Consider the following 13,507-nt stretch of genomic DNA (forward strand, 5'->3'; position numbering starts at 1 on the left):
AGTCCCCCTGCCTGCACTTTGTTGCCTTCCTGGCCTGTCTGCCTGCCTAGGCGCCTCGGTCTTCCTGTCTGTCTGCCTTGGCCTGCCTGTCTGAAACTGGTTTAGACTAACTGCGTGCTTGCCAGCTGCGTTGGCTTGCTGAGCTCGTATTCTGAGCTGGCTGGCTTGCTAGCAAGGCTGGTTCTGTTGCTGCAAGGCAGGGCAGGGCAGACCGGGCCAGGCAGACAGAGAGCCAGGCCTCGAGAGAGGCCTGGCTGAGCTGACTGAGCAAGGCTGGTATGGCTGCAATGGCGGACTGCAAGGGCTGATATGCTCTGGCTTGTCAGCCTGACTTTCTACACTGGCTGACTGGCGGAGCTGGCTGGCTGCGTTGGCTGACTGGGCGGGCTTGCTGGCTAGCTGGCTTGCTGGGCTCCCTGAGGGAAGCTTTGGGATGGATCTCTAGGGGCATCGGCTTGTGTTGAGCCTTCCAACGGCGTCTACCTTGATCTTCATCCTAAGAAAGACAGACAGAAAAAGAAAGACACACACAAAGTCAACTATGCAGTTTCCACATGAGGAAGGCAGGCAGGAAGGCAGGCAGGCACGCAGGCAGGCACAAGCTGCCTGCGTGCTTGCTTCGCCCTCCAGTTGCTGCTCCAGTTATTTGTTTTCCCTCAAACCCATCCTCAATGTGTTGGGTGAGGTTGAGCTCTGTCCAGCACAGGACGGGACGGAAACCAGCTTGGTCTTTAGTCAGCTTGGTGTCTATGAGTGGTATGAGGCGTTGGAGTAGCAGCCTCTCTTGTAGGTGATGCAGAGTTCTTCTAGGTCGAATGGTTTGGTTTGAGGGCTGGCTGATTGTGGTTGGTCTGATACCACTGTGCGATGGTATTCTCCTGTGGGTCGGCGGCGGTGTTGGTTACGACTGTTGGCCACCAGTTGTGATGCAACAGAGTTTGCTGTGACCGTTGTGAATTATGGGTGGCTCCCTGAGGTCCTTGATCGCCATTGGGTCCAACAGTGGTCATTGAAGCGTGCACACACACATGCACACATGCACCTACACACGCACAGGCGCACATGCGTATGCACACCTGGACCTTTAAATGAACAACAACACAAAAACTAAGGCACTGGTGTCGGACTTCTGGTTTACCGGAACGGGGTTCAACTCCCTGCAGTGCCCTGCTCAATGTGTTGTATTTCATTCATTGGTCCATGGTCTCAGGTCATTGAGCGGCGCGCTATAGTGCGCGATTCTTCATCATTGTTGAGGATTTTTTAAAGGTGAAAATCAAGGAAAAGCAAAAGGCTATAGTCCATGGTCACGGACCGCATACTGGTCAAGGTCATTTATACTGGTGAAGATCATTTACTAGTCTTATAAAGGTCATTTATACTGGTCAAGGTCATTTACTAGTCTCATGAAGGTCATGTATACTGGTCACAGTCATATACTGGTCACGGTCATTTCTACTGGTGAAGGTCATTTATACTGGTCAAGGTCATTTGTACTTGTCAAGGTCATTTATACTGGTCAAGGTCATTTACTAGTCTTATTGAAGGTAATTTATACTGCTCAAGGTCATTGATATTGGTCAAGGTCATTAAGTGGCACGCTATAGTGCACGATTCTTCATCATTGTTGAGGATTTGAAAAAAGGTTAAATCGCAGAAAAGCGAAAGGCTAAAGTCCATGGTCACGGAGGGCATACTATAGTATGTTGTTTTTCTTTTTTTGGTGGTGTGCGGGCTCCATCCAATAACTACACCAGTTGTGATGCAATAGAGTTTGCTGTGACCGTTGTGAATTATGGGTGGTGTGGTCTTTGCCAAGACGGTGGATTGTGGCCCATGCCTTCCTGCTGTTATTAGTGTGGTTGCCCGAATGGGCAACCAGACTCTAGTAATTGTAACACTTTATTATTAGTGTGGTTGCCTGAAGGCAACCATACTATTGTTTTAGTGACCTTTTATTCTTTTTATAGATAAACTTTATTTTGTCGCGTTATACCTCCCACAGTTTTTGTCGCACGCACTCGAGCCATATGTCAAAACGACGGGCTACATCGGGAATCGTGTGCGTGTATTTTGCTAAGACATTTGTTGAATAGTTTAATTGATATGAATTAATTCGTGCATTAAATTGCCCCATAGACATGAATGGGAAAATGCAAAGACTCACTTTCAAGTATTTTTTCCTCTGAGACCGTAAGGGCTATACTTACAAGACTTGGAGGAGAGATTCATAATAATTACTAAAATTAATTACCTTAGAAGTATATCGGTCGGCCTCATGGTGGCGCTATAACAGCCAACTTTACCTTTTGGGGTATAACTCTTGAACCGTAGGTCGTAAAATAAAAAATATTTTTTCCCTGGATTCCTTGGGTCATGACACATCTCCCCATACAGGCCACGCCCATTTGCGTCTAGATAGATTTCCCGCCATTTTGAATTTTGTTCAAAACACACTTTTTGCTCCTCCTCCTACAGATTTTGACCAAATCTCACAAAAATCAGTACACATGATCTCGGGACCTATCCCATTAAAACAGCACAGACAGAATTTAGATCTTCTGTATCGTTCGGCCGTAATCGTCTTCCAAAGTTAGTGGGAGGGGCCTATTTTACAAAAAACGCCACAATTCACGCACGGAATGTCCGATCCATCCCAAATTTGAATCACAGGTCGAGGGTGGTTTCATCAACGCAGAGACAAAAGCGATTCCATTTTCGACGGGTGCGATGTGGGCAACCACACTTTGCAATTTCCCAGAATTGCCTCTTTCTAGTTAATTTCTGCATCTCTTAGGCCGGGCCCATTCCACCATTATAATGCGTTTGGATGGCAAAAATGGCAGATCTACAGTATTCAGAAAACGAACCATATTCTATGTTTTAATTTAGCATGTATATATTTGACAAACAGTTTTCAGAACACCAAACTGTACTGTATTCTGAGTACTGTTTGTCAAATACGAAATTAGAATTCAAATGGCCGTAAAATACACGGACCCTATAAACTACAAGTCCCATAAGCTCGTTTGTATCATATGACAGTGTATTTGTCACGTGACCATGGTACAGCTTTCCACTCTTGTTTCCCTTTTCGCAGTGTCACAGGAGGGGGGTAGCAAAGCCAGACACAGACCATATATGTTTTACTCTTTTCTAAACTACCACTTTAGACAACCTATAGTCCGTGGTTCGGAATTAATCACTCAGTTTGTTTGTCGCACAATCTCGCTGTTTATGTGACTCTGCACCACTTCTGCAGCGACAGGCAGAGCGCCGGGGCAGGCCTCTGGTGTTCACCGTTTCAGCATCAGTCCTCTACCTGCGGACGGTCATCTGTGTCTGGCTGAGAGAGGCACCATGGGTCGGTCCCTGCAGGCAGTCTTCTGGTTGTAGCCGCCACAATATACGGGAATGAACTGCTGTGCTCTTGAGCTGGATTACTAAACTATTCAGTTTGAATGTCACCGTCGTGTTTGGGCTGTCAGAATGAACGGTGGGTTTTATGTTTAAAGTTCTAATGGGCCATTCACTCTAACACATGAATGCATGTCTATTCTTTGGACGTAACGTGGCTTGTTGACTGATGTGATGCCCTTTGCATTCTCCCGTCTGTTAATTTGACAGCCAATACAATTTATTGCATGGCGAATAGATATCCAAAATTGAGCGGCTCTGCTCGTTGTCTTCCTGGTTAGTTTCTCAGTGACAAACAAACAAGCAACGTTTTATAAGATAGTAATTAGCTTAGCTTAGCTCTGTTTTTAATTGGCTTTCAGTTATTCCCTCAAGTGTCGTATAGTAACTGTAGCTGACTATTTAACTATATTATAGACAGTTAAATGATGCAAGTAGGTAGGCTACAGTCAGTGGCACTATAGTGTCTTCAATGGTCCGGGAGCATTGTTCCCACAATAAAGTTTCTACCTGATGAGGTCTTTGTATTAACCACCTACCACTATATCCACCTAGGTATCATCTATCTACAGGTATATCTATTATCTATAAATGCACCACGTCTCTACGTTCGCCCCACCAACTTCAAATTTGGTGTTCCAAAACCACAGGGAGTGCAGTGCCCGGCCTTGAGTCGGTGGGATACACCGTTGTCCATTATAACAATTTTCTAACCTTATGAATTATCTGCTCTTGTATTTTTTGTGTTCCAGGCACTCAACAGAGTGACACCAAAAGGCAACATCTCCTAGAGAGACTACTGGATGCTGTCAAACAGGTGAGCAAGCTACATTTTGCCACAAACCACATGCTGGAATTTGGCGATTATGCTTGTTGTATTGAATTGTGTTGCAGATTAAACCTTTTCATAGATCTTCATAGACTTGTTTGACAACACTGTCAGTGTTATGTAAATTAATGTTGGTTGGTTGTTATTTACACATTATCTTTTGTATTAATATGTAGGCAGACATTTAACCACTTAAACCCTCAGTACTTAGTAAACTTGAACTTTGCCTCTGTACCTGGTCTGCGCTACACACTACCTTTTTGTCAAAAATAGCCGATCTACAAGCTCACAACTCATCGTACATTGGCACGTTGTGAGCTTATAGAGCTGCTATTGTTGGCGAATGTTCCCCCCCAGAATAGCGATGCTAGGTTTCAAGTGGTGTATGTAAAAAATTTAAAGTTCCTATCTCACAAAGATTTGGGGGACCCTCTGTAGTAACTTGTACAAATGCTGCCACTAGGTTACCAATTGAGTATAAATGCTTAAAGGGAATTTTATACAATTCTAAATGTGGTTTAAGGAGAGCACTGTTCTCTCAAGATTAGCATTAGTGCAGTCTTCTACATTAGTGGTTCTTTAGCACATGAACCCTAGCGACCTTTCCGTGACATGCTGTGAGCTTGTAGTTCGGCTGTTTCTGCCGATTTGGTGTCGATGAAACAATTAGGTGGCCAGGTATCGACCCCTGTGGGGATGGTCAATAATGTCTATACCTATGGTTTAAGTGGTTAACGCCATTCCTGGGAACCCAGATTGTGTCTAGAATTAATTACACTGACCTATCAATTGGTTTCAGATTAAACAGCTACACTGAACTGAATTAACCCATTCTGACCGGGCACCCATTTTGGTGTCAGCATCATGTTATGCTTTAGCTATTTAAAAATAGCAGATCTACAAGCTCATATCGCGCCACCGAGTGGCGCGATACGAGCTTGTAGGTCTGCTATTTTTGAAAAATCGAAGAGCGACTGACATTTTTAGAATCTGATCTCAGGTCAGAATGGGTTCATCAGACCAGTGTGTGTCCGGCGGAAACCTCGTATGAATCTGATCTCAGGTCAGAATGGGTTAAGTACCCAGTGTTCTGTTAGAATCCCTGTTTATTACAGTATACTAACAGATCCAGAGGTAGACCATTAATTCCTCGTCTGTGACTGCAACTGTTAGGTTGCTTCCTGTTACAAGGTGTTGTTTTGTGGCACAAATACAAATGTCATAGTTATCAAGCCTATGGGCATGCTCATATCTTTACAGTGCCAAATTCGTTTTGGAGGAAGAAAAGAAATTGCTTCTGACTCAGACAGCAGGTAAGAAAATGTCCATGTCTTGGTAGGTTTCCTTGAGTTATGTTTTATGTGCATTAGTTCAGTATCCCATGGTTGTATGATTTAGGTTAGCCAGGTGATACTACTATGGTTTTGCTCTATTCTGTCTGCCTGTGGGTTGATTTTTCAATACGCCAAGTTTGAGGTAATTGTTATAGGGTGTCTGGGTGTTTATAGGGATTGTATGTGGTATGTATGTGTATACTGTGATTTGCATGTGTTGTTGTGAGGTCATGTGCATTGTGTAATTTGTGTTAACATCCATGTCTGTCTAGATTGATTGGTCTTTGTCAGTATTAGGTTGTGTGATGGTCAGTGGTCCTTTGTACATGTGTGTACATGTACAGTATGTGCTGCATATGGCTGTTAGTAAGTAGTAACGTATGCATATTAAAAGCCCATACATACTTGTTATTGTCTATTCATAGCTTTGGTATACACGATTAACATTAACAACAATTTTAAGTTACATTTTTGTTTGCATTTTATCCAAAATCATTAAAACGTTAATAAACTTGCTATTACCAGAATAATTTAACAGAAATGTCTTTGTTTGCACAGTTAATCAGTCAAGGACACAATATATAACATTCTTAAAATACATCTTTTATCCAGGGACTAATAAGTCAAATAATCAAATAACCATGCCATGTTAAGTTATTTTTCAAACCATACCTAATTATTAATGAAATCTGATTGCTTCCGCAAAAGTAAATCAACTGTATGCTTTGGGAAATGATCAGTAGTAAAGTAAAGTAAGTAAGTAAAGTATACCGTATAGTTTAACATGTCAGACCACTGGTAGGGTCCTTTAACTTGTGGACTTTTAACAGGGCATTCATTTGTTTAAAATGCATTATACGCTAAACATTAGTCACTAATATTTCACTAGCTGCTATCCTGCGGTACTTTGGTTTTCAACTCAATAGTCAGTTTTTAGTAGTAGTACTTTATAGTTACTAGTAACTCACATCAGTCTAACTAGAAGCGCTATGTCCTCTCCATAGGGTGACCTGTCTGTGTGCCCAGTTTGAAGCAGTGCTCCAACATGGCCTGAGGAAAAGCAGGGGCCTGGCCCTTACTGCTGCTGCTCTCAAACAGGTTGCTGGCCTCAGCAGTAAGAACGATGGAGGTACCTCACTCACTGACCACATTGATTGATTGATTGATTGATTGTACACAAGATTTCAATGAAACAAGCTAGTTGTCTCTTGGTAGCAAATGGAAAACCGTGGTGTCCAATGTGCCATGGAGTCCTTGGTGTATTCAGGTTTTCATTCCTACTCTTCTTCTTCGTGTCCGGCCATCCTCTATATTCCTACTCTAAACCAGGTACACTGCACTATCTTGTTATCTGGTTGAAGGAATGCCAATTAATGCTCTGTTATTGGAGTATTTGGTTACTTTGAATGACAACGCTGTGTACACTGGGCCCTCCATTAAACAATGTCTCAGATGAACATGCTTCTGCAAGCTATATTTTACTTTATTTCAACACATTTTTGTATTAACACACAATATTATACTGGTATTATATTATATAACACAACATGTTTTTGATTGAGGGTGATATGTTCATATTATGTTGCTGCCTCAAATTCCCAAATCATTTGTGGCGATAAGCGACATTAAAGCTATGTTTTGGAAGGCTACTTTTGTTGTGTTGCTGAATGGCCTAGTTTCTTCCTTTTGGAAGTCTGGGTGAAAAAGACTTCTCATGTTGGTAGTGGTACAGGGAGGACAGTCAAAGTCATAGAGCAGGGATTTTCAACTGATTATGAACCAGGGACCACCACCCTGACTGAGAATCAACCTGGGGACCACTGTTGTGTTCCCCTTAACAGCCAAGTATGTATTATTATATTGGTTACATGGGCACATTTCCTAATAATGGTGACTCAGTCAATCCCCGAATCCCGTACAGTGTACGGGGGGCGTACACTTTCCCGTACAAGTCAACTGTGGAAGTTCTTGACCTCCAACTTTCCAGTAAATGACAACATTGACGTGTCAGTTACAGTCACCTATTTGTGCAAATAAAGGCACTTGTCACAGCATCGGAGGCGGAGCCCACAGTGTGCGAGCGTCTCCAAGCGTATACTACTTGCTGCTCGGCACCTGCCCACGTTTGGGTTGGATGTGCATGTTTTTGTACTTTCTTCGTGTAACATTGACGTGTCATCATACATCACCAGGTCATTTAGTGCACTCTGTTTCGTAACTTTGCATGGTCAGGGACCACATACAATACCTTCACGGACCACCAGTGGTCCATGGACCACCTGTTGAAAACCTCTGTCATAGAGGATCTGAGCAAACTCACGTGACATGGGGATCAGGGAGTCTTGGAGGTCGTGACTCGTGAGAGGTTGAGAGTTGATCTCAAAATGCGACAGTCTGAAAGCAGGACATTTATCTCATCCCGCATGAACGGAACAATGTTCTGATTGTCCCACATTTCAATGATCATGGTTAAAAGAAAGGAAGGTAAATTATGTCCTTTTAATGCCTCGCTCCAATTACCGTCTTTAAAGAGATAACTGCCGCTATATGCAGGTCATGCACGTGTGGCAAGGTGTGCTGAAGCTTTTAGCATGATGAGCAGCAAAGTGGAGTGGACATGGACTGTTTGTAGTGTTCTGTTGGTTTTGTTGCCAAGGTTGATAGAGATCTCTGTGACATCTCTGTGATATCGCGCCACCGAGTGGCGCGATACGAGCTTGTAGGTCTGCTATTTTTGAATAATCGAAGAACGACTGACATTTTTAGAATCTGATCTCAGGTCAGAATGGGTTAATCAGACCAGTGTGTGTCCAGTGGAAACCTCGTATGAATCTGATCTCAGGTCAGAATAGGTTAAACATCCCTGTCACCAACGTGTTTGTTGAGAGACTGTTTTAATTGATGGACCGCCAAGGAAATGCTGCAGCATTGATCTAATCAAAAGCTAGTCTGGGAGGCATACCATTTCAGATTCATGATCCGGTCGGGAGTGGATGGTAACTTACGTATGTTGTAGTCTGGATTGTACTCATCAGGCCGGAACCGCAAACCGGAATCAGAATTACTCAAAATAATGGAAGCCTATCCTGAATGGAGTCTATGCAATTTCTTTAAGCATGTTATGTTAACATGATAAATACTATATGACTGTTGAATATGAAATTCAAATATTGGCACATTAATAGCACATTATACATTACATCATGTGTATTTGCATTAAATGACAAGAAAATACAGTATCAGAGATAATGGCAGTATTCTCTTGCAAAGAAAGTTGAGCATTATTTTTATTCTGGCTTTGGAAAATGTCACATTGAGATACATTATACAATATACATTCATCTCAAAAATATTTTGCCACTGTCATTAAAATCAGAAAGTTCAGCCCATCATAGGTTTTTGGAGACAATTATCAGACCTTTAAGTTTATTTTTAAAATCAAAGAAAGCCAAAAGAGGATTTTGGACGGACAAGCTTAGGGTGTTCCTAACGAACTAGCATGCTTCGCCACCTCCGGAAAAAGCAAGCGTGATTTTAAACGCGCCGTTGCTAAGCACTATGCTAATCACATGCAAAGCAGGAGATGTTCATTCTCACTAATTACCACGCTTCAGAAAACGATACCAGAGGTGAAAGTTTTGCTTTATTTGAGTTTTGTCAGTTTGAGTTTTTGCAACAGCTGAATATGGAGGAATATTTGCTGACGTTACCGCCGGTGAAGCCATGTGCCTCAGGGTGTGAACAATCTGTAAACTTGTCGCAGACTTTGAAGCACTGTTGAGTCTTGAGAAATGTCTTTTTGGTCTCCAGTGCTTGACTGGTCCACAGACAGACCTTTTGTAGGAACATGTGCTCTTTGTAAAGGTGACTCCACACCAAGCAAACTTGTTCAGACTAGTCAAAGACTATTTAAAACTGCAACAGACTACCATTTGTTAATGAGCACAAAACCAGTCGCCTGACGAAACATTATTTTTCCCCATGCAAATTGCAAAAAGCAGACTGCAGCGCAGTTTGCAGTGTTGCCAGTTCTGCTTATTCTAAGGGACTTTGGGCTAGTTTTCCTGCCCATTGCTTTAGTTTGGGCTTATTTCTGAAGTGTAGTAGCTTATTTGGGCTTGCTATCATGATTCTTTTTGAAAATAGCGGATGTAATAGGGCTCAAGTGGTGAAACTGGTTGCTTCTTTTGGGCTTGTTTTCATAGACCTGGTCGCTTGTTTCACTCACAGAATCTGGCAAGCTAGCTTGTCACCAAACTGGAGCCTCTGCAATGCATCCAGCACCCGCAAAAAAACAAAACACATGTATTTTTTGCTAGCCTTGCTTTGGGGAGTTGATCAATTGGTATATGAATTGAGAATAATTATGATATCTAGTTAACTTCACACTGTACGAGTAGTCAGCCCTGAATCGAGTCAGAATCGCAGATAACTATATAGAAGTGTCTCTAAATTTGTATGTCTCTAAATGTTTTGATGAATTGAACATGGTGGACCCTGTTGTAAACAAGTTTAATGCTTTATTGGGTCGTCCACTCACAGTTAACAGTCTTTGTATTGAGTTTGTGCTTGAAATGTACTGTACTTCTGCAAACTGTTAATAAATATTTCAATCAATCAATCAAAAACAGTAGAGAATAAGGGGGTAAATATGGAGTATTACCCCCCCCCCCCCACACACACACACACACACACACACACACACATCTTCCTTCCCCTTCTCACTTCCCTCCTCTCGATTCCTCCCTCTTTGTCAGACCTGACCTTCTGGTCCTATGTGAAGGAGCATCTGAACCGCCACGAGTTGCAGCGGTTCTATTCGCTTCGTCACATCTCGTCGGACCTGGGCCGCGGCCGGGCCTGGCTGCGCTGCTCCCTCAACGAACACTCCCTGGAGCGCTACCTGCACGCCCTGCTGGCTGACCGCTCACGCTTGGGGTCAGTGTGGGAAAGAGAGAGACCGCCTGGTTGTGGGGCGTATGAGTTTGACAGTAGGGCTGCAACTATCGATTATTTTCTTAGCGATTATCACCTTTTCAATTGAAAACAAATTTCCTATTTTGATATCAATCAACCAATTAGTCATGTAGGCCCTATTTTATAGCTCATGGGACAATGGAATTGTGCAAAAATAGCCGATCTAACAGCTCATCACAACACTCCACAATGCTACGTGTTGTGAACTAGATTTGCTTAGATTAGAAAAAAAGGAGATGTGTCTTATACCTATGACATGCCCATGATAGCAGTGTGAAACATCACAGCTGTAATGCCTCTGCAATTCTGAAAGGAGACGCAGGCTCTTTCACCTCTTGTCTATGTTAGAGCTTATACCTGTCTCGCATGTTTGCAATTTTGTGAAATGTTTACAAATTGGGTATTAATCTAGTATAGTGCTATTCTCATACTCCTGCAGTATCTCAGCTTCTATACAGCAGGCTACCAAACCTTTTAGCTCGAAACCCAAAAGAGAAATTTGATGTCTCCCCAAATTGAATAAATTTAATATCGCTCTGTTTAATGGTACAAATCTAGACTAGAGCTGAGGTTTACCTTAACGTTGATTTCCACTTCTGATCTCACCCTCTGTTCTGCAGCGCTTACTATGAAGACTGGGCTTTTACTCTGGACGAGGAGAGAGCAAGCATGCTTCCCACAATGGCTGCAGGTTAGTGTTATGTGTGCGTGTTTTCTTTTTAATGTTTCTTTTGTTGTGGCTTTCGCCTTTATTTTATATATTTTTATGGAGGCACAGACAGTAGGCTGACAGGAAATGGGGAGAGAGATGGTGTGTGTGTGTGTGTGTGTGTGTGTGTGGGGGGGGGGGGTGGGGGGAGACATGCAGTAAAGGCCGTCGGGATCGGGAGTCGAACCCGCGGCACACTGCCAGACTGGATGGCCAGCCAAGGTGCCTGGACCACTGAGCCATGGCCCAGGCCTGTGTGGGTGTTTTTTACTTGTGTTTTGTGAGGGCTGGATGCATTGGATGGAGGAGTGGGTAGCTAGATCAATAGAAAAGTTAGACTTTGAAGTTGAGTTCTGGATTATAGCACTGAGGTTTACAGCCGGGAGATCAATGTATGGTAAAGTCATTCCAAGGTGTTTTTTGTTTGTAAAATATGTGTTTTTGTGTGTGACTGTCTGAGCATGTGTGTGTGTGTGTTTCTGAACTTAATTCTGATCAACAAACAGAACTGCTGTTAGAGCAGCATAAGTGGGTTTATTTATTAATAAAGTTCTAAATACTTGTCTAAATACTTGTCGTTGTTTCCATCTACACGTACGTTGATACAGGAGTTGAAAATGGAACCCCACATCATTATTACAACAATGGCAAACCAATAGATATCATACTATACAGGGATTTATATTTTGGGGTTGTGGCCAGCTGTTTCTCATGCTGATGGTTGTATTGACCTCGTTTGTCTGTCTTTTTGAGTGCTTGCACTGTGCAGGCCTACCTGTAACTGAGAACTTTACTGTGTTCGGCTTCCTCTGCAGGTTTGAACTCTATTCTATTTGCGATCAACATTGACAACAGCGACCTTAACGGGGGAGGAGTGGGAGGCAGTGGGACAGGAGGTGGTGGTGGTGGTGCGGGTTCGTCGGTGACCCACCTCCTGAAGGAGTCCACCCACCACCTCCTGAAGGAGTCCACCCAGGGCATCGGGAGCCTGTGGAAGGAGTCGGCGCAGGGCGTCAGCAGCCTGCTGCGGGAGATTAGCACGGCCACGTCCGCCGTGCCAGGCTTCACACCTGGAGGAGTTGGAGGCGGAGGCACGGGTGGAGGAAGAGGAGTCTCAGACCCGCTGCCCGTCATGCCTCGCAGTGTCTCGGCTGGTAAGGATGACCTAGTGTTACCCGACACCCAAAAGGCTTCATCTAGAGGACGTATGTTGTTGAAACCTAGTCTCTTCTCTTCTCTTCTCTTCTCTTCTCTTCTCTTCTCTTCTCTTCTCTTCAGACTCCGGGCTGAGGAAGGAGCGCCGTAGGAGGAAAAAGATCACAAACATCATCTCCTTCGATGACGAGCTGGATGGGGGAGGGGCGGAGGACGAGGAGGAGGGCGGGGCAGAGGTGCCGAAGAGCTGCGTAGCTCCCTGGGGCAGCGTGGAGGAGGGCATGGACCCCCTGGAGCCTGCTTTCTCCCTCCATCCACACAATGGCATGCCGGAGCCAGGCATTGCCAGCCCCCAGCGACCCCACAATTTTTCGTACACCCATCCTCCCACTACTAGTTGCACTGCTACTAGTACGACTGCTAGTACAGCAAATTCAGCACCTGCACCCCAGTTGCCGGACAGCAAGAGCATAGACAACGAGGAAGAGGAGGAGAATGAGGAAGATGAAGAGGACGTGTACAAGCCCAGAGCGCCGACCCATGCAGAGGACCCTGTTGGCTCACACAAGTGAGTGGGCAAGTTTTAAGCAGCTAGATGTAGTCAAAACACTCTAGAGGCGATTGACTTAATTCTACCGCGACTAACGACGTGACCGCGGTGGGCCGTCTAACACATAATCTTTGCTTAGAATTGGACGGGATGAGTTATTAACGTTTTAAGATTTTCTGTCTCGTCGGCTAAACGGGTGGGGAACATGACTGTTGCACAACATCGAATGTTGCGCAACAGACGCTCCCAGCCTGTGGAGCCATGCGATCTCCGTCCTTTTGATCAATCTTCGTCCTGGGCGCTGGGCGTTACTAATTGAAAAGACGGTAGACTTCGTCCTGTGCGATCGGGTGTTAAGAACATATTTGGTGACTTTTCAATCCACCTGACCTGTGCTGACCCCCGTCTTCCTCCAGGGTTGTGGTGGGAAGTCTGTCCAGTGTGTCCACGTGGAGCCCCGTACAGGCCATGATGGACCACAGCAGCTCAGACTTCCTTATCCCGGTGACCCCAGCTGACCCCCAGCCAGGTAGGAG

The 13,507-nt window shown here is 44.2% G+C and overlaps 1 protein-coding gene across 1 annotated transcript in view; it reads left to right on the plus strand.

The window, feature by feature from the left end:
- Positions 1 to 3,096: 3,096 nt before the first annotated feature.
- The window catches only part of snx29 (sorting nexin 29), a 161,455-nt gene continuing 151,044 nt past the window's right edge, over positions 3,097 to 13,507 (plus strand). Inside the window, exons 1-9 of the mRNA XM_083787959.1 lie at positions 3,097 to 3,496; positions 4,170 to 4,234; positions 5,507 to 5,559; positions 6,585 to 6,709; positions 10,338 to 10,518; positions 11,178 to 11,248; positions 12,082 to 12,420; positions 12,545 to 12,989; positions 13,388 to 13,500. Coding sequence (XP_083644085.1) covers positions 3,490 to 3,496; positions 4,170 to 4,234; positions 5,507 to 5,559; positions 6,585 to 6,709; positions 10,338 to 10,518; positions 11,178 to 11,248; positions 12,082 to 12,420; positions 12,545 to 12,989; positions 13,388 to 13,500 — 1,399 coding nt within the window. The 5' untranslated portion in view covers positions 3,097 to 3,489. The remainder of the gene's footprint in view (positions 3,497 to 4,169; positions 4,235 to 5,506; positions 5,560 to 6,584; positions 6,710 to 10,337; positions 10,519 to 11,177; positions 11,249 to 12,081; positions 12,421 to 12,544; positions 12,990 to 13,387; positions 13,501 to 13,507) is intronic.

The sequence above is a fragment of the Protomyctophum parallelum genome (genome assembly GCF_964188405.1).
Source record: "Protomyctophum parallelum genome assembly, chromosome: 17".
In the NCBI taxonomy this organism is placed as follows: domain Eukaryota; kingdom Metazoa; phylum Chordata; class Actinopteri; order Myctophiformes; family Myctophidae; genus Protomyctophum; species Protomyctophum parallelum.